Below are 20,983 nucleotides of genomic sequence, written 5' to 3'. Positions count from 1 at the left end.
AATTCTCTATTCTTTTACTTATGTTTTTCAATTTATTATTTTTTTTCAAATTGTTTTTTAAGAAACTCTGAATCCAAAAGTACATTCTCATTCATTATCTAGTGAGAATGATTTTTTAGTAAGGACTAAAATCTTGTAGAATAGTTTAAAATAATAAAGCCTACATGTTCAAGGCTTTACAGTAGTTTTAGCAGTTCATGGTTAGTATAAGCTACATAGTGAGATTATAGTGAGGTCATAAAACAAAACAAATGGAGTGTGGTGATGTATGTCTTTAATCCCAGCACTTGGAAAGCAGAGGCAGGTGGATCTTTGAGTTTGAGGCCAGCCTGGTCTACAGAGTGGTTCCAGGACAGCAAGAGCTACATAATAGACCCCGAAGAAACAAAACAAGACAAACCAAAAAAAAAAAAAAAAAAAAAAAAAACCAAAAACCAAAACAAATCAATGAAAAAATAATAAAGCTTACAAAAGATAGGGCATGTTTTAAATTCTAATTCTTTTTTATTAATTGATTATATGGGCCTATTATTTACTGATTCTTCTTTAAAAAACAAAACAAAAAACAGAGTATTTGTAAGCCATTATGAATCTTTAAGACAAGAGCTAGGAACATTTAACCAGAATAGTGCCTAAAACAAAGCAGGTCTCAGTAAGAGTTAGGCTTCCTTTCCCAAAGAGAAAACAAGCCATGATGATATGAATGTAGATGAAAACATGCCATTTTATGGATTTGTTTGGGTAGAATATAGAGTATCTTCCCTTGTATTTTGTTCTGTCCATGCAGTAAGCTGTTGCATATGCCAGGTTATCTACCAAGACTGAAAATGATAATAATGAAAGTTTATTTTTCTTGAAGCAGGTCAGAATTTGTTAATGGAGACAGATAAGTAAAGGATCTCTCTATAGGACTTCTACAGTACTAGAGATTTTGGTTCGTAGCAAGGACACCAGGAACAGAATATTTCTTATCTGGATAATAAATTCCAGGCTCATGGCGATTTTTGTTTATCACTCAAAGTGGCCACATATCTGGTGATCAACAGGTTTCATCAGCCAGGAAGGCCTTATTCTTTTCTAGGGTGTTTGACTTAAGTTCATATCCTTAAGAATTTGGAGCTCTACTTTGGGCAAAGTTTTGGATTTTAATCAGTTGGCCAATGCACAATTTTAAAAAGAGACAAAACAACAACAACAACAACAAAATTGGGAAAGAAGGGAGAAAGAAAGAAAAACATTCGTCATGAATTCCGTGCATCCCCAGTCATGCACAAACCCATTTCTCCATGTAGATCAGCATCATGGAAAGTGAGATTATCTGGTTCCTGACTGCTTTTACATCCAGAAAGGTCAGTTTACACATGACTCAAAAGTGTTGTCATCCATGTCCAGTAAGTATGATAAAGACAATCGTTCCTGGCAGACTAATGGAGAATAGTCTGGCCATGCTTCCCTGACAATTGTGAGGGAACTCCCCTTTCCTCTTGTAGATTCGTTCTCTCCTAATTTGCTGCCATCATAGACCAGGACATTTCTGATTGATATCTTTGTTTCTTAAATAAATTAATTCTTTCAACCAGATGGAGAAGTTAGCCAAATATATTCACCATTCTTTATCTTGTGCTGGAGAGTGCCTCCTTTCTTTGGAGACTTCTATGGAATGCCCTTTATCTTTACTAATGGTGTTTTGAATTATTTACAGGTACATGTCAACCTTGTACTCTCACCCTGATTTTCCAGAAAAAGGCCCAGAGGAGATTAATGAAGAGCTAATGAAAAACGTTAGCCACAACCCTCTCTTACTTCTCACACCACAAAAAATTAAGAGATATGTTGATTCTTTATGGAAGAAGAAAAGTTCTGGCCAACCTGTTACCTTTACTGACATCTTTGGGATGTTAATAGGAGAAACACTAATTCAAAATGTAAGTCATGGTCAAATTGTAATCCTTTCAACTGTAGTAGGCAATGTAGACTAATTATAATGTCTGACATTAGAACAGGTATAATATATTTTGTACAGTCTACTCCACTCAACTTATTTCTTCAACAGTGTATGTGCTAAACACATATGCCCTGCCAGATGGTAAGCTTCTTCCCTTCAAACTAGTGCTCATCAACTAATTCAAACTACTGTCAGTTTGACGTGTGTGAAAGAACTTTTATATCTTCCTTTCGAAAAGTCAAATTTTCACTGTCCACTCCCACCACGAATGGTAATCTCTTTAGGTGAAATGGTGAATACGAGTACTATTAAAAATAGAAAAAGAGGAGATTTTTCTCTCCTCAGCAGATAGGAGTATGCACTGCTCTTGCAGAGGATCTGGGTTCAATTCCCATCATCAATGCCTGGCAGCTCTCAACAGCCTATAACTCCAGCTTCAGGAAGATTCAACACCCCTGGCCTCTGTGAGCACCTGCATTCACACTCACATGTCCACACCCAGACAGATGTACATATTTCATCTTTTAGAATAATAAAGAAAGGTGGCAGAGGAATGATCATAGTCTTTGCCTGGTAAGAGTCACTTCCAAAAAGGAAGTGGACCACAGGAACCAAATGTCCTTGCTGTGTCACCGCAGGGTGACATTTCATCTGCAGATAAAGCAGGGGAGACATGACAGCCTGGGCCAAGGACTCCAGCTGAGAATCAGTTTCCAGCACTGTAGCTGCCACATCTCCCTCCATGTCAAATGTTGATACAGTCTCCAGAGATTTGATGGTTTGACACTACAGATGACTTTTTCCGAAGACCTCTGTTTTTGCTGTCTATTTGAGACCAGAGACTTCCAGAAATAATAGGACTTAATTTTATTATAAACATTCAACTAATTTGCTTGAACATATTATTCAAATAGCTTTTATCTATATCCATGTCTATCTTTTAAAAAATATTTCATTCTTTTTGTGTGCACACGTGGACAGAGAATGAACACTACCTTGAGTAGTTTGAAGGAAAAGGTCGATGCAGCTCGGTGCCCCTTGCCTCTCTTCACCTGCCTCCATGTCAAACCTGATGTGTCAGAGCTGATGTTTGCTGGTATGTTGTCCTATTGATCAGAAAATCCCTTAAAATGGAGATTTCTAATGATTTTCCTGGTGTAAAAAGTCATACGCAATTTTGGTTGCTAATTATAATACATTTCTGTAACTCAAGGCAGTTTGAAAATGTAAACTAAGCTAGGTAACTTTTCTGGTTGGCAAGGGTATTCCATAAGACTGTACATAGTACCTATTCATTTAGATTCGTAAGGTGGGAATAGATGGTGAAAGCAGTCAGTTGCTAAGTGGTCCATTTTCTGATGACTGCGGACAATAGGGTACCTGGTTTTTTAAGCCATGTTTACACTTGTGGCTGAAAGACAAAATGCCTTATTTTTAATAGATAAAGTTGCACTTGTTTCTTTTATGGCTTCAGTTCTCAGGTGCTGTAAAAGGACATTATGTTTCTGTGGGATCCCAGCCGCAGTCATATACAATGCAGGGATGTCATTGGCTGTTTTTAGAGACACACAACTCAATAACTTCATTCACACTGAGCTCTTAAAAAAAATCACCATGGATTAGCAGATGTAAATCCATAGTCCCTTTGTAATCTAACTCTCTTTTGACCTTGGCTAAATACTCTCACGCAAGAATCCTTAATAGTTTATAGACAGTGGTTTGTTCACTAATACATAAGTATTTATTAGTGATACGGACTAAAATGTCTCTTGTGCTTATGGTTTCCAGGGAGCGCTAGTCACATTTGTTATTTTAATCCACTTTTAGTGGAACCTAGGGAGGTAAGTATTTTTAACTTTGATTCATAGAAGAGAGTAAAATCTCAGGGACATGGTGTGATTGGTATAGTCAGTGAGTGTGGTCCATAGCAGAACTGAGACCCGACCTTGGAAAGCCTTTGTTCTTTTAATAACTTCATATTGGTTTATGTGATTACTGACCTTGTCAGACGCACTTTTGTTGGCTCTCTGGGTTACCACTTTCCCTTGCTACATACAGCATATGGTTCTTGTCTGCACGAGCTTGTCAGTTGTTTGGAAAATTTACAGTAAGCGTTAAGAAATGGAGAAAGAAGTTAGCTCTCCTTGTGTGAAGTGCCATCAGCATCTTGTAGCCTGCATCCCTGTACCTCTTAATCAGGTTTTGACAAATGCATGCCATCAAATATAAAAAATACTTCACTGGCAAGCCACAATTAAATTTCGATACATCTTTAAGAAATCAGAGTGTTCTATGAGAGATGGCATAAGACAAATCACTCTTTAAGACCTTAAAGAAGAATAGGATTTTGTATATAAAGGTGAACTTAATTACTGGGCTATCAAGAGTGGGAGGGAGGCATACATTAGGAGTAAACATGTATGCTCAGCAGCAACAAGGACCATAGCTTTCACCAGGGTGTGGTTCATACTGGAGACGTGAGACTTCATTATAATAAATAAGTGCTGTGATGAACTTGTACCTTCCTCTAGCTATTCTTTTGGGGAAACTTTTAATTCTGGGGACTGGCTGATATCTTAGCACAAGCATTCTAGTTAGAGCTCAGGACTGGAGAAATCATCTTTTATCCCATAAGCACTGAATTAAGTCAGAAGAGCATGAGAGTTTAATTGGTAAGCCTTGGTTGGCTTTTATGTTGAAATTTCTCTGGCACATCATTTAATCTCTCTGATACTTATTTTCTTCACTATTTTAAATATTATTATCCATTACCTTTATCATGTGGAGGAAGTTATGACAATTCTTGATTTATGCATAAAACTGATGGTTGCAGAAATATAAGTATTCTTATTGTCACAATTACTATAGCCTTTTTCATATTGGCAACTTTTTTCTGAGCTTTTAGTTGATAGCCATTGAGAAGGAAAAAATTAACTAAAATATGAATAAGTAGTTTTTTTTTTTCTGAAGGCTAATGGCCAAGGTTCCTTTTCAGTTGTAGATTTTGGGTCTGAATGGGTCTAATCTGGAAATCTGACTCTATGAGATGCTACACACCATTGACCTTCACTGTTAAGCCTCTGTGATAAGGAAGGTCAAGTTGTGTCTTCCATTAGCTGTGGGAATCTTGTACCCGGATAAGACATTCTGAGTTGCATATCATGACTATTCAAGTAGTTTTACTTGAGTAATTAGAAAAGAAAAACATAGAAAGAAGAAAAAGTGAAAATATTTCTTTAGTGCTTGAAAATATCTTCTTAACAGAACAGAAAGGCTGGAACAGTGAGTTATTTTCTAGAATGCCAAAGAACACAATCAGCTAATAGAAGTTTTATCAACAATTCTGCTTCATAAATACTAGAGACTGTTTTTCTTCCAGACTCTTGGAACAGCTTTAGACGATTTTTTCCTTTGGAAAGTTTTCAGCAAATGAACATTAGTGTTTAAACCATTTAAATTCTGGCTCTTCCACTCTCTTACATTGCTGGGAAAATTTAAAACTGTATTTAAGATTCTCTAAAGGTGAATAACTTACATGTGCTGAGGATGACTTATGGTTATGGACTAGGAATAATGATAAATTAATCAGTTTTGAGACAGGATCTTGATATGTGTCTCATGTTACCTGCCTTCAATTCCCAAGTTGTTGGGATTATAGATGTATATTACCATTTCTTGTTTTATGCTAATTTTTGTGACAGAAACCATAGTTCCGAAATTTATTGCCTTTCCTCCCCAAAAGTATAGTCTCACTGAAGACACAAAACTAAAACCTGGACAAATTAATAATGTACATCAAAAATATAATTATTGGCTGAAGTATGTAGATATGACATAGGATAATATTGTATAACTTTAGTATAGTCATAAAAATATTTTATAGGGTGATTGAAATAGGATTCAAGTTGGACTTGGGGGTAAAAGGTAACTTTGAATAGGAACAGCATGGACATGTTTAGAAACCCTGAGCCAAAAGTCTGTCCTGGGGAGTCACTAACATTCCTGCTCACTCCGTTGAGGAGCCTGGGACTTATGCACATGCTGGTGTAGACTGTGTCCATGAGAAAGACTTCAGTGCTGAGTTAGGAACAGTTATATCTCCAGCTGCCTTTGTTTTATGATAATGGGAAATAGTTATTGCTCTGGAGCAGGGCAGTTAAATTACTGGGCTAGTGTTTTTGCAAAAAAAGTCCATTGGTGAGGGGCTGGAGAGATGGCTAACCAGTTAAAGAACACTTGCTGCTCTTGCAGAAGACCTGGGCTGGGTTCCCAGCATCCACGTGGTGACTTACAACCATCTTTACTTCCTGTTCCAGAGGATCCTGTGTCTTCTTCTGACCTCTGTAAGCACCAGGAGTACATGGGGTACACAGACACACATGTAGGCACAACATACATACACATAAAATGATAAATCTCTTAAAATTTTTTAAAAAGTGTTTTTTAAAGCTTAAGTCAGATAGACAAGAAGGGAAAGATGTTAGAAGCAGGAACTTTTATTTCCAAGTTCAACTTGAGTCACTGTGAAGAAATCCTGAGACCAGGGAGGTACTTTTCAAGAAAGAGACAAGTAGATAGATGCTCAAAGCCAGTACCTCATGATGACATATTTCATGGAGTCAAACAGAGTTTTCAACAGTCGTTGAATCAGCCAATCAATAGAACATTTATCGGGGCTGTGATAGTGTAGTTTCCCAAAATAGTTAAGTTGGCGAGGAGGGAAGGGGATGAGGTGTTTTTTTTTTTTTTTTTTTTTTTTTTTTTTCTCTCTCAGACAAGGGTAGTGGGAGGTGATGATGGAGCTTCCGAGTGTAGTGCTGAACAGGAAGTGGGGAATGAGCAAGTGCGGATACAGGAGAGAGGCTGAAATTGAAATGTATGAGTCAACAGCTGGAGGGTTGGAGCTGAATAACAGGAGGAGAGGCCTTCAGCAAGGAGCGGAGGGTAGATCTGAGCTTTTGAAAATGTCTGTCATCACAGTGTATAAGCCAGCCAGCAGCAATTAAGCAGGGATCAATCAAAATGAAAGGGGCGGGAGTTAGTTCCCAAGACAGTGTTAGAAATTAAAACACGGGCATGGGAGTTTCTCGACTAGCCTCTGCTTCACTGCAAGTTGTTTCTCAGCAATACCACATTCCTCAGTCTGAAACAGGCCTCTTTCAGATGGAGCATCCTTAGATGCACCACTCAGCTTGGATTTGAATGAGCCACGCTATCTCATTGCAATTATGATTTTACAACTTCGTTTTTTGAAAGGCGAGTGTTCTTCTCCCTTGAGAAAACAGTACATATGAAGCATAATCCTTTTTCTAAAACGATGACAGCACACTTCTTGGACATTCAAATGTTTTAGACTTGGAAGTTAAAATTATGATCATAATTGATGTAGTTCAGTATCCCCGTGGATCTAACAGTCAAACCGCTTGGTATTTCTCCAATAGGGGGTGTCAACGTTCTCAATTGACAGGGATAACTAATGTTGCAAGAGTGCCCCTTGTCCCACATTGAGTTCAGATCAAGCTTTACCACAAAACAATCACAGGAAGGCTAATGGGTTGTGCAGTTGTTTGTACTGTGGTTGTTGAATAATAAATATATTTGGGACATATCATTTCAGAAAAGTAAACTGAGAGAAACAGGGATAGCAGACGATTTGGAGTTGAGAAGGGAGTTGGGGCTTTATAGAGAACCTCTAACAAAGACATCAAACTCAATGTTAAGAGAAGCCGTGTAATTACAGAAGGGAGCAACAAGTGGAGGACCCTGTGGGAATGGCCTTGACTTCCCAGGAACAGCAAGAGGGCTTGCGTGGAGAGGGTGGAATAATCCGATGTGTAACAGAAAATTTGACGTGGGATTGTTTGAAGGGAGCAGGTGGAGGCTAACTGCCTTTCAATTCACAGTGAGAAGGCGGGGGGGGGGGGGGGGCGCTTCAGATGAGAGTGTGGTGTTCTGACATTTCTCTTCTCCCAAGTTGATTTTGACTCCAGTGTGTGGGATTGGGGTGGGAGGTGGGAATGCAGAGGGAAGGGGAGAGGGTTGAGACCTCTTAGGAAGTCACTGTGGAGATCCAGGGAGAGGATGCAGTACCCTGTGTGGTACGGTGATGATGGCATGTCTGATGACAGACCCTACAGCACTGGACTTTTCAGATGGGAGCTGTTATGTCAAGGGAGGCCATCATAAACGAGAGCTGAAGGAAGAATGGTGCTGTCAACAGTAGTGCTAAGAAAGAGAGCCAAAGGAGTGGTAACTGGGAAAGCCAAAGTCAGAAGCCAGACATTCTTCTTGGAGTTACTAAAATGGAGATCAGTGTTAGACAGGGTGATGGCATGGGCAGACCCCCAAACACCACAGTGGCTGCTATTAAAGGAACTATTAAAATGTTCATGGCTTCCCCTCCACTTCCTCCATTTCTCCATTCACTGGGGCCTTAACCTTACAAACCGCATGCTGATTTTATTCACGTCATTAAGGCCTGAGAAGACAGGTGATGCATTCAGGTTATGAGCACGGTTCATGAGCCACGGCACAGGGTTGGTCCCAGACTGTCCGGCACCAGTGCTGCTGCTGTGCACTGTACCTTACTGTTCCCACCTCGATGGACTGCTAAGAAATCAGAATAACATCTTGTGCATTACGGTTGGGACTTTCGAATAGATGATTAATAGAAAAAGGTTAAGTAAAGATACAGAAAACGCTTCTTCCCCATTTTGTTGAGGGTTTGATTCATCATGAAGAATTTAATTTCTTTCATTTCCTTAATCCATTTTTATGTCTGAGAATTTTTCAGTTTTACAGTCTTAAACTTAAGATGGACTATGTATGCAAAAGATGTCTAAGTTTTTATATAGAAAAAGGTATTCGTGTTGTGTCAATTAGAAGGATCTTTTTATATTGTTTTTTTCCTTAACCACCACATGGTGTCATATATGTAGTAGGTATTAGTTAATGTTTTTATTAACTAGAGTAATAAGTGAAATGAATTATGGTGCTGTTTGAATTATCATTAATTATGTGTGTCTCTGTATCATTTTCCTATTAATAAAGGGTCTTATTTCTAAAATGCTTTTAGATTGGGTTGAATTTAGTCCATATGAGATTGGCATGGCAAAATATGGTACCTTTATGGCTCCTGACCTATTTGGAAGCAAGTTTTTTATGGGAACGGTTGTGAAAAAATATGAAGAGAACCCCTTGCATTTCTTAATGGGTAAGTAATAATCAAAAGTTCTCTCTCTCTCTCTCTCTCTCTCTCTCTCTCTCTCTCTCTCTCTCTCCATTTTAAACATGGATGCATTTTAAGATCTTCTCTGTTTCTCCTTTCTTCAGGTGTCTGGGGCAGTGCCTTTTCCATACTGTTCAACAGAGTCCTGGGAGTTTCTGGGTCACAAAACAAAGGCTCTACAATGGAGGAGGAATTAGGTATTGGAAAAGACTTGCATTTATGAAAAGCTATGCTGAAAATCAACTACACTCATAAGCAGCACATACGTATGTGGAGAATATGAAATCTTTCTAAGGAGATTAATTCTCATTTTATCAGTAGCTTTGTTGAAACTAATCTAAGTGTTTCCTAAAAATGGTGTCCAAATTATTTAAGTACTATTATGACATTGCAGTTGGGAAATTTACAAAGACCACTCACTGTTCCTAAGAATAGTTTGTACCAGGGCATCTCTGTTCTTTTTCTTGCTATATTTCCAAACATTATTTTTGTTAATGACTACTCCTTTTTAGGACAATAAAGGTAGCTTTTTAAAGACTAGGTTCAGTAACACATGAACATAGATTTTTTTTTAGGGATGAATTCATCTACATAGGGCTAACTTACTAGAGTTTTGTTAGCCTGTTCTATAACACAAATTCACAGTTTTTTTAAAGCAGATAAATTAACTCATGTCTTCTAATCCAAAATTAATGGTTTTCATGACATCTAATTCATCCTGTAATAATTTAAAAACAAATTTTATAAATCTTGAAAAAGTAGACTAACTCTATTGAGGACTAGTTCTTTATAGTCATAATTAGATGAGTACTATAGGAATATATTTGCCTGAACGAATAAATTTGATTTTTAATAAAAGTAGAACATGCATTCATGACTTGCCCAAAGTCTTGTGATTTGCATCTAGTAAGCACTATGTTTTGATGGACTGTGGGAAGAATCTGTAGAATGCTGAATTAGAATTTTTGGGTCAAGGATGCAGTTCTGTTGGTAAAGTGCTTGTTAGCCTGCAAAGTCCTGGATTTGATCCCTAGAGACATAAGCCAGGCGTGGTGGCACAAGTTTGTAATCCTAGAACTCAGGAGATGGTGATTGAAGGGTGAGAAGTCCAAGGTCATCCCTGGTTACATCTCATGGTTAGAGAACTCCTTGGGATACATGAAGTCCTATCTCAGAAACAAAACAAACTAACAAGCAATAATGAATGAATGCATTGGGGGAGGGGCAGTGTATCAGAGATCAGGGCTACCAGTCAATTACATGCTATTTATATATATTTTTTTCTGTCCATGTCATATCACAGGCCTGTTTGGGAACACAGATTAAAAACAATGAATTTTTTGAATGCTCAATTCATTTTAAGAATATGTTTACATGAAAAGCTTACTGTGCTATATTTTTTCTAATATGTGGCCTTTGGAGATCACAGACAATGGCAACTGACATAATGAAGTTCTATATGCATAAGAGAATGTAATATTTACATGGCTTGAAGTGCCGCACCTGTCGTTCTGAGTACTGTTTCTCCTGAGGGACTTGATTTCAGTGGTTGATAGTTACATGCAGTGTGCAAAGACTCATTAATCTTCTCTTTAGGAGTACTATTTGTTCACTTGGGTCATTCTTAAGAAAGCTTTGGAAAAGTAATTTTATTATTTCATTAGAACCAACTATTGCTAACTAGACATTAAAAACAAACAAAAAGGCCACTTGTTGCTTGTGGTACTTTCTGTCATCCAAGCATCCCTCGGGTCAGGAGCTGGCAATGTGGGTACCATCTGGAGCCTGAGGTGGTCTTCAATGCAGAGTCAATCTCTTCATTGTTAAACTATAATCGAATTCTATAAGGATGAAGGGCTTGGAGGTAGCTCAGTGATAGAGCGCTTGTCTGGTGTATACAGGGTCCTGGGTTTGATCCCCAACACTGTTACAACAACCGCAACAAATAGAGATTACCCAGGCAGGGTGGAAGGCCGTAAGACTGAACCAAACCCGGGCTTCATAGAAAGAACTGAATTAGCCTGGGCTAAAGTATAGGATGAGGTCATCCTGCTTGGTTTATTTTAATAGTAGCATCCCAGGTGGATGCCCTGTTCCCAACTTTAGTTTTGTGGAAGTCACTCAGTCTTTTCTGAGTCACTCGGTCTTTTCTGAATTACGTGAAGATTTTGAAAAAGAGAAAGGAAATCAGAGAGGAAGCCCACGCTGGGTGGCCTGTTCCCTGTGTTCCTTCGCCACTGAATAATCCTGATAACTCAGGTTAATTATTTATTTTTCTCCCAAGGCAGGAAGAGAATAGGGCTGAGATTACACATCAGAAGGTGGGCGAGACAGCGGCTCCAGGCCAAGGAAAAGGGAGACGTTTACAACACATGGTGCTGAGAAGTCTCCCTGAAGAAGTCCCCTCGAGGCCAGCAGTCTGGCTGCTGGCTGTTCTGTGTCAGACTGAGGGCAAGGGATATTGTGTACTTGGGTTCCGCTGGTCAGCAGAAGGCATGCCACTGCAGATTATGTAAGGGTTTCCAGAAATGAAACTGAAGAGGTGACTGAGGGGACTCAGGATTTCTGGGGACTGCTTCTTCTTTTGGCTGACTGGGGTCTCCCTCTTAAGGGGCACCCAGGGAGGGTTTGTTATCCATTTTTTCAGTCCCTCACCTTCACAAAGACTTTAAGGTAGACTGGACCATTGTTAGATAACCTTAAATGAAATCATTTATTTTCTCAAAGAGGTTTATATGCGTGCGATTTTTGCTTCTAAAAAGAGCTGTGTAAAGATAGAAAATAAGAGTTCAGATTCAACCCTTCATGCCCTGAAAATGTCCTTATAAAGAAGACAGTGTGATTTTCCTAAATTAACATACCAAATGCAGCCAAAGTAGAGCAAAACCAGAACAACAGTGACAGATAAAAAGAAATGCTTAAGGATAGAAAAGAACATACACGCAGTGACCAAGCCACCAGAAGTATGGCATCTGGAATGGATCTTTTCTTACTCTGCCCATTGTCCACTGTATGACAGAATTACTGCTACCACAGTTTTAATATGAAAAGAACAGTCACATTAGATTTTGAGTACTTTATTTTGTTGAATTTTGTATTTATAACTAATGACAGTAGAAATAAAGTTTTAAGCTCCCAGGAATTTACTAACTTTTCTGTTACATAACCATCTATGCACCTGCCCTTATGTGAGTGTAACAAACATCTGGAGAGAAGTAAGGGGAAGCCACATGCCACCCCTCTGCTTTTCTGGACCTACAGCTTGGCCAATGGTTCTGTGAATGAAATTTCTAAATTCGGAACTAGTGCCTTGAAATTGAATAAAGAAAAGCCATCTTTTCTATTTGCTGCCAAAGAGGAAGAAAAAACGTCACTCTGGGGATAGTTCATATGAATCAGCAAGAAGTCTGATTTTCCTGCAAATGGTGATCACAAAAACACTGGCCAGGGTCCACAGATGAGGCGCATTTCCCCTGGGAAAAGGGTGGCTAATGATGACACTAGATTTTGCTGCTGTCTTTGTGCCCCTCAGTTCTCACGCTGGTCTTAGCATGTTTTGAAGGGAACACACAATTCTTGACATACTGAACATCAACAGATGTTTTTCAGTGTCAGCAGAAACCAGAGGTTAGTTAAAGTGAGTGCACTTTCTTCATGCTCTGGAGACTATTGTAGGTCACTTGTAGATTTGGATGGTGTCCTTTACCTCTGGAAATACTAACGTTGTAATCAAGCAGTTATTATTATTAAAATTAAGATGAACTCATAAAAACCCTGAAGACTAGGAATGGACAAATTTACACTAATTAATTTTTGTTTGCTGGGATATTTGGCGACCCAGTGGTAAGTTTTTAAGAACTGGTGAATCCCATGAGTCTCCATTTACAACACTGAACTCACAGAAATCTGCCTGCCTCTGCCTCCTGAGTGCTGGGATTAAAGGCCTGCGTCATCACTCCCTCATCTCCGTAGTAAATTTAGTTGTGAATTTTGATCCCTGAGATGCCTCAATGATTTTGTCTTCTTCCCCCAGAAAATATTACGGCAAAGCACATTGTGAGTAATGACAGTTCTGACAGTGATGACGAGGCCCAAGCACCCAAAGGTAAGAGCTCGAAAGCGTCCCTTCGGATTGTGAGCAGAGAGGGGAGAGCATTGTCCAAGCCCTCTCTGCGTGCCGATGATGTTCTGAGTCCTGAAGCATTAGTATGGAGGCTGTCCCATGAGAGACAGGACTATTGCATAGAACCTAAGAGCCGAGGCAGTAGAATCACATCTTTTCCTTTCTTTTAAAGCCCCAGACATATTTGCAGGACAACAGATGAATCTGTCTGAGATGGTGGCAATACTGAATTCTCTTCTGGCCAGATTAGTGAGCTGGACATCTTAGTGTGGAAAGTGGGATTGGGGAGTACATGTAATTTGCTTTAAAATGAATGAAAATGTTGTTATTTAAATTGTCATTAAGCCATCTGAAAGGTTTGACTGTCAACACATTCTTTAGCTTTCTGTCATGGTTAGTAACTCAACTCTAAGGAAAAATGCTGTGGAGAAGTGTGTTAAAATTATCAAGACTTGTTGCTCACTTGACCTGCCAGTATCAAGGATTCCTTTTGCTTTGGGAAAATGCAGCTAGGTCTCAGTTTGGTGTGGGTCGGAACAGTTAGCAGCACATTTGGGATGAGGATGAAGGTGAGGATCGGAGATACTTATTGCAATGTGGTATTTGTTAGTGTAGAAAAATGTAGAGATTGTAGATGTTGACAGCAATTTTCCAACAAAACGGTTCATAAAAAAAATGTACTTAATAGTTCAAAAATAAACACACAAGAACAAAACACGAAAAACGACAGCTAAGCATTTAGAACTAGAAGAGTCTTTTGCCATTTGAATACGACCGTCTAGACTTGAGAAGGCAGAAGACTGCTTTGTCCAGAGCAATGAATTCTCCCAGGCGTGGTATGCATGTGGGGACGGCTTGTTTTCTACCCTTTCCAATTATCACTAAAAAGAGAGATTCTTTTTTCATAGCCAGCCTGCTGTTATTTCTTCACAGGATGAGTTTATGCAAGACAGAGAGCAGTTGCCTCACCACAGGATGTAGTTGCACATGGCCATGGCATGGGCAGGAGTGCGCTGTGGCTTGTGAATACTTAAAAGCACCCTTCTTCTCCGGGGCATCTGAGCTTTGAGGAGAGCTGAGCCCAGCTAGGTTTCAGCACTGGTTTGCTCATTGCCCGGCAGCCCTGCTTATTAATAAGCTGGAGTCCTGGAAAGACCCCCACCCTGCAAGAAATAAGTCTAAATTCTAAAGTCTTCATTTAAAAGTTTAAATTTTACATTCTGTTAGTTGTTCAGACTTGCGTTTTGATTTGCATTTTTTTTTTCTTATAAAGGACAAGGTTTAATTGCAGTGGCTCACTGACAGCTTAGAGGTGCAGTCCATTGGGTTTGTTTTGAATGAACAAACAAGCAAGCGCTTAGGGCACACACGCCGTATGGTTAGCACTTTGAGAATTAGTTAGTGAGGACTATGAAGTAGACGTAGCTGTGTGTTACTTAGTGAGGAAAACGCCCTAGAAGGCCAGAAAATTTAGTCACTGCTCAGCACCCACTGGTTTTTGAGGCCGAGAAGTTCAAGAACTTAGAATTTGCTGTTTTCATTTTAGTTTCATCTTAACTTAGAGGTTGGCATTGTCAATATATTGTTATTAGTTCTCACTGTGCCTTTTAAATAAATACTTTGAGAGCCATTTTAGGTTTCACGAAAGATGGAGCAGATAAGTCCTTTTGCTAAAATCTCCTGCCCAGTCTTTCCCAGGCAAGGTCCCCCACTTGTCCCATCTGAGCAGTGCCTCTGTTACAGCTGATGGCTTCTAGTGACATGTCGCAGTCTCTGTTTCCATGAGAGTGCACTCTGGGCTTGTGCCCTCTATGGAGGATGGCTGTGAGAAGTATTTAGCACAATGGTGTCACCTGGGGTAGTTTTACAGCTCTCAAAATCTTCTCTCCTCTGCCTAACCATCCCTCTGTCAACTGAGGAAAACTAATGACTTTGCTGTCTCCATAGTTTCATCTTTTCTGGAATGGTGCATCATTGGAAGCATGATGTCTCATCCTTTCATTCATTTCTTTCACTCTATAATAAGTACTTAAGTTACCTCTTTGTTTATGGCTTTCTGTTTTGCATATATTTATTGAAAATTAAATATTTCCAATATTTATTTTTGGAATATTTAGAGAATATTTACAGAAGTTGAATGTAGACTCTCATCTCTCCAAACACACACAGGGGACTAGAGAATTGGCTCATCAGTTAAGAGCACTGGGCCCTTGTGGCAGCTAACAACCATCTATAACTCCAGTTCCAAGGGATCTGACACCCTCTTTTGGTCCCATCAAGCAATACATATGCACTGTGCACAGACATTTGTGCAGGCAAAACACTGTAAGAATTAAAACAAAAATAAAACCAGACACCTCAACACACCGAGTTTTATGTAAGCCTGTATACTTATTCACAGAGTTTCTAGAAGCTGGCCACAGTGAGGCTTTCTGTTTGTAGCTAGATTGTAAAGCCAGGCACCTCTCTGAGAACTTCACACTGAGATCCAAATCACATTAATCCTCAAACAATTTTACGAGGTTTCCTGATGAGGAAACGAAGGAGGGGAAGGGGCTCATCGCTAGCACCAAGTGGAGAGAGGATGGGAACACAGAGAGTGAGCAGTTCCCAGGAGTTAACACGGGCACAGGTTTCAGAGGGGAAAGTCATCTGTGATTGCTTCTTTGGACCACCGGTGACTTTAGAAACACTTTATATCGTTTGTTTAAATTACAGGGCTCTAAATCCCCAGACTTTATAAGCAAGAATGAAGGAACGGGTGGTATGATCAGTGCATGAGTGTGTTTATTTATCGGCAGTCATTTGGTGGGTCTTTCTGCTGTCCCTTCTAACTTTGGTAATCCTTGGATGTTTATGAAGCAGGATATGGACACTTAGGAAAAATCAGGAAACATAGATGGTAGTATTAAGTAATACTCTCTCTCTCTCTCTCTCTCTCTCTCTCTCTCTCTCTCTCTCTCTCTGTGTGTGTGTGTGTGTGTGTGTGTGGTGTGTTGGATGGAGAAGAGCTAGAGAGAGGGAGAAAGAAAATTAAGTGTATATGAAAAACCTAAATAAACCAAGAGGCATCAGTGAAGAATATAGAATGACATTGTATGTAGGTAAAAGGCAACTCTGAACACTTGAAAAGTGACTGGGCACTTGTTTTATGCAAATAAACATATTGGATCAAAGCCCTAGAACCTTAGTTTTAATTTGGTGATTAACCAAATGAAGTTAACAACAACAACAACAGAACACCCTACATATTGGCACACGTGTACAAATTCGGCACCTGCTGTGTTCCTTCACCTCAGGCACAGAGAACGAAGAGGCCGAAAGAGAGTACCAAAATGACAACCAAGCAAGCTGGGTCCATCGGATGCTGATGGCCTTGGTGAGTGACTCAGCTTTGTTCAATACCCGAGAAGGCCGCGCAGGGAAGGTGCACAACTTCATGCTGGGCTTGAATCTCAACACGTCCTATCCACTGTCTCCCTTGAGAGACCTCACCCCCCAGGATTCCTTCGATGACGACGAACTCGATGCAGCCGTAGCAGGTACGCGCCAAAACGGGAGCCTCGGGGAGCTAGTTTAGCACATCTTGATTCTGTGTTGGGGAGAAGCATCTTAATGCCCCTTAACATTTATTTAGACTCAATTTTAAGAACATTGACTTGCGAGGGACATTCATTTTGTTGTTTTGTTTTTGTTTTATTTTTGAAGAAAAACCCATTGGCTAGGAAATGGCCTAGTCATGTTACTATAGAAAATGTCCTTTGAACTACCACAAACCTTCTTTGTTTTATTGGTCAGGGTTCACTTACAGACAACCGGAAACCTCTACCGTGATAATTACAATGAGTGTAAAGCAGGGAACGGGTTGCTTACAGAATGGTTCCAAGGATTAGAGAAGCAGGCCAGGGCTTCCAGGAGTGACTCCAAAAACACCAGAACCATTCCCCAAACGCCCCCACAACCGTGCCTGGCAGTGGAAAGAGAAGAAACACAGCTATGTGTCATTTCCTCTTTCCTTTCCCGTGGGCGGGCCTCTTTGGAAAAGTCCAGGTCTCCAAGGATGGAGCTTTGAGGATGCCGTGTAGGTGCGCTAGGCCTGGCGCCCCCTTGTGGTGGAGAGGAGCATGCAGCACAGGGGTTGGAATGGACCAGTCTGCCAACGACCATGGGGACAGGGAAACGACACTCCAGTTTTCAGAAAGATTAGGAAACCTGGTGGAGTTGCCCGGGAAGAATCTAGTCACTTTCAGACCTGTCATTAACCAAATGCCCAAGAATAGTAGTCTTTACTCTTCAGTGCTCTGCATCATAGATGGTTACATTTGCTTATGTAATGAATAATATGTAACATCCTTTTCTGTGGTGAGCTTAAATTTTTTTCTCTGTCACACCATCACTTCTCCTTAGTTGTTCAAACGTCATTTCTCAATCATTTCTGTCTTAGGTCATTGCCAAGATGCTGTAAAACTTCAGATATTTGTAACAACACAACCTCCCCAAACTTTCCCATTTCCCTGTGTTCATCATTCCCACAAAATATTTTTGAAGTTACAATGGGTTTCTGATTTTGTTATTGTTTTCTAATTGGTGTGTGACTTTAAGAGGAACAAACACTGCATTTTGTATTGTGTGTATGACCTTGAGCTCTAGGACAGGAGTTACTTTTAATTATGCATTTATAATTCCAGTTATTAGATATACATTAATATATAATTCCAATTATTCTATTTATATTAGCTGTAATAAATGTCTACTTGTGGTAAAGTAAATTCACCTGAACTAAGAAGGTGTTAAAACATTCAATTGGTGGCATTATTTTTCTCCTGCTGTGGCACATGATTGTACTTCTTGACTTCCCTATGGTGTTCGGAAACTTGTGCTTTATCATGACTGCTGATTAGGTTTGAGCATATTATACTCATGGCATTTAGATATATTAAAGAACCTTCAGTGATTTATCAAGGATTATCAAAGAAAAGAATTGTATTATCTTTGTCCCAAACTGCTCAGCAAATCTGAGCTTGAGCCACAGGTCTCTGAGTCCGGCCTCTAAGTCTTCCCCTCTATAAACCATCCCTGTGGTTTTGTTAGTCATTGTTTTGCTGATGTAAGAATGGAAGTTTTCTTGGTGCATACTTTGTTTCATTTCTTTTTCATTATCATTTTGCTAACACAATTCCTCTGGGATTTGAGTAGCACAGATGTTCTAACCAGCTTACCAACTCACTCCACACTTGAAGAACTGAATTCCACACTTTAAGAACGGAATTTGTTCAGCAGTTTTGTAGTATTTAATATGAATTTGTTTGGCAGTATTAGGACTGTAAGACAAAACAAAGAATTGCCAGTTAAATTTTTAATATAAACAATACATTTGTGTGTATACAAATAGCACAAAACATTTACTTCATATCGAGACTGCGTAATCATTTCTTTGCTTATGTGAAATGCAGATTAAAGTTGGTCATCCTGTATTTTTATTAGCCAGATTTGGTGACTGGGGAATTACGCCTTTTTTATTGCTCACCCTGCCTGAACAGTTGTTCAGAATCTTCACCTGGTTTCTTTCCTTCCTTCCTTTCTGCATTCATACAGAGTTTAGAAGCACTCATGATGTTGCTTTGGTCTTCAAGATTCACTAGGCAACATGTTAAATATAATCAGTGCCTTCATGAAGATTAAAAACACCTTAATGGCCTTTTCCCCAAGAGCTGCTTCATGGAAAGATTGTTATATTTTGGCTATAATAACACTAAAAGGAAAGAGAAAATCAGCCATCCTGCTCCTGAGGGTGTTGTAGGTCAATAAAAGTATTGCTGTATAGTGGCCAGGCTGGGATTTTTCCCTAGCCATGAGGTTTGAATTGCTGTGTATATCACCTTGCTGTATTTGTTTCCTCTGAAAAAAAGATTTACTAGCCATTAAAAGAATAAAAAGAACATAAGGAACTATATATCAATCTTCCTAAAATATACATCATATACACTAAATATTTGTCTTTGAGATTTGTTTTTAGAGATTTTAATTTTTTATTATTTATTTGTGTGTAGGTATGTGTGTCTGTATATGTGCCCAAGGAGGTGAGAGAGGTGTCAGCTCCTTGAAGCTGGAGCTCCAGTTGTGAATTTCCTGGTGTGGGTGCTGGGAACAAAACTTGGGTCCTTTGCAAGAACAATATGCTCTAACCTAAAGTTGTTTCATGTTAATGATTTTGGGGAAAAGGTTTATTTTTAAATCACAGTAAACATTATATTAAAATGATTTTTTACATACTTCATGTTTACTCGAATGAAATAGTTAGTGAAAAGTTCCAATCATTTCGATAACAAATTCATGCACATTTACTGTTTAGATACAACCATTGTTAAACACAATTGCATATTAGACTGAATTAACTAAGTTTATTAGTGCTTTTCTGGATGGGAGCTTTACAAAGATAAATTCTATCTCCTTCTAGTAGTTTACAAGTTCTAAAAAAAAAATCCTGTGTTTAATGTGGAAGTCAAAAGGTTTATCACAAACCATGATTATTTCTTTCAAAAGATTTTAATAAAATTCTTATTTATGGGCAGATGAGATGGTTCAGGCCTAAAGGCACTTACTGTCTTGTCTGACAACCTAATTAAACCCCCAAGACCCACATGATAGAGAGAACCAACTCCCTCAAGGTTGTCCTTAACCTCCATATGTGGGCCATGGCATATGCATGACCTCTTCTCCCCCACATAAAGAAGTAACTATAATAAACAGTAAAACAAAACCCCAAAGAACCTTATGCATTGTACAACTGAACTGCCACAATTAAGATAATGATTATGACTATACCCCTTTTAATTGTACATGTCCTCCATGCAAAAGAAGAAAAGGTAAAGGCTTTTGTCCAGTCTACATGTTAATGTTGGGGGAAGCTTATATTTTACTCTATGGCAATTCTGCTCATACACATTAAAATTTGAGTGTCTTAAATAGTCAGAAATGAGAAAAAGTGAAGTATGTTGTACCTATGACTTCAGCTTTCAGTTATTTGAAACAAGATAAATTATAAAATAATAAAAATCCCATTAATAGGTTACTGTAACATAGTTAAATGTCTGTAGAAACAAATTTTAGAGGAGGTATTCATTAGTCACATGACTTCTTTCCTGTTTACTTTGTGTTTCTAGTGTTTACTGTGACACACTATCTGGAACGAGAAGTTGACATGAGTTAATTCAGGCCAGAGTTCAGAACACAGATATCCAAATATTTGTCTGGTCTAAATTGAATCTGTGTGCTGGATTCCTCCGATAAAACTGAACTCTTTAAGCCAGTGGTTCTCAACCTACGGGTCACAACTCCTTTGGGGGTTGAATGACCCTTCCATGGGGTCACCTATCAGCTTTTCTACACATCAGATATTTACATTATGATTCATAACAGTAGCAAAATTATAGTTATACAATAGCAACGAAAATAATTTTATGGTTGGAGGTCACGACCACATGAAAACTGTTTTAAAGGGTCGCATCATTAGGAAGGTTTAAGGAGCCGTTACAGGCTTATAACACAGTATTGTTTGTACACTTACCAGAGAACCAGATTAACTCACTCACAGGCTTGGGGAGTTGGCGTGCTTTCAATCATGGGAGGATGTTTGCCCATTGTAGTGTGAGACAAACTTTCTACATTTCAGTAGATGTCACATGAT

General features: G+C 39.1%; 1 protein-coding gene across 1 annotated transcript in view; it reads left to right on the top strand.

Moving 5' to 3' along the window:
- The window catches only part of Pla2g4a (phospholipase A2 group IVA), a 140,126-nt gene that overhangs the window by 98,596 nt on the left and 20,547 nt on the right, over nt 1–20,983 (top strand). Inside the window, exons 9-14 of the mRNA XM_006979955.3 lie at nt 1,703–1,925; nt 2,927–3,041; nt 9,021–9,158; nt 9,278–9,370; nt 13,207–13,278; nt 16,596–16,838. Of these exons, the coding sequence (XP_006980017.1) occupies nt 1,703–1,925; nt 2,927–3,041; nt 9,021–9,158; nt 9,278–9,370; nt 13,207–13,278; nt 16,596–16,838 (884 nt within the window). The remainder of the gene's footprint in view (nt 1–1,702; nt 1,926–2,926; nt 3,042–9,020; nt 9,159–9,277; nt 9,371–13,206; nt 13,279–16,595; nt 16,839–20,983) is intronic.

The sequence above is a fragment of the Peromyscus maniculatus genome, chromosome 11 (genome assembly GCF_049852395.1).
Source record: "Peromyscus maniculatus bairdii isolate BWxNUB_F1_BW_parent chromosome 11, HU_Pman_BW_mat_3.1, whole genome shotgun sequence".
Lineage (NCBI taxonomy): Eukaryota > Metazoa > Chordata > Mammalia > Rodentia > Cricetidae > Peromyscus > Peromyscus maniculatus.
This window is presented reverse-complemented; position numbering and strand designations above follow the sequence as displayed.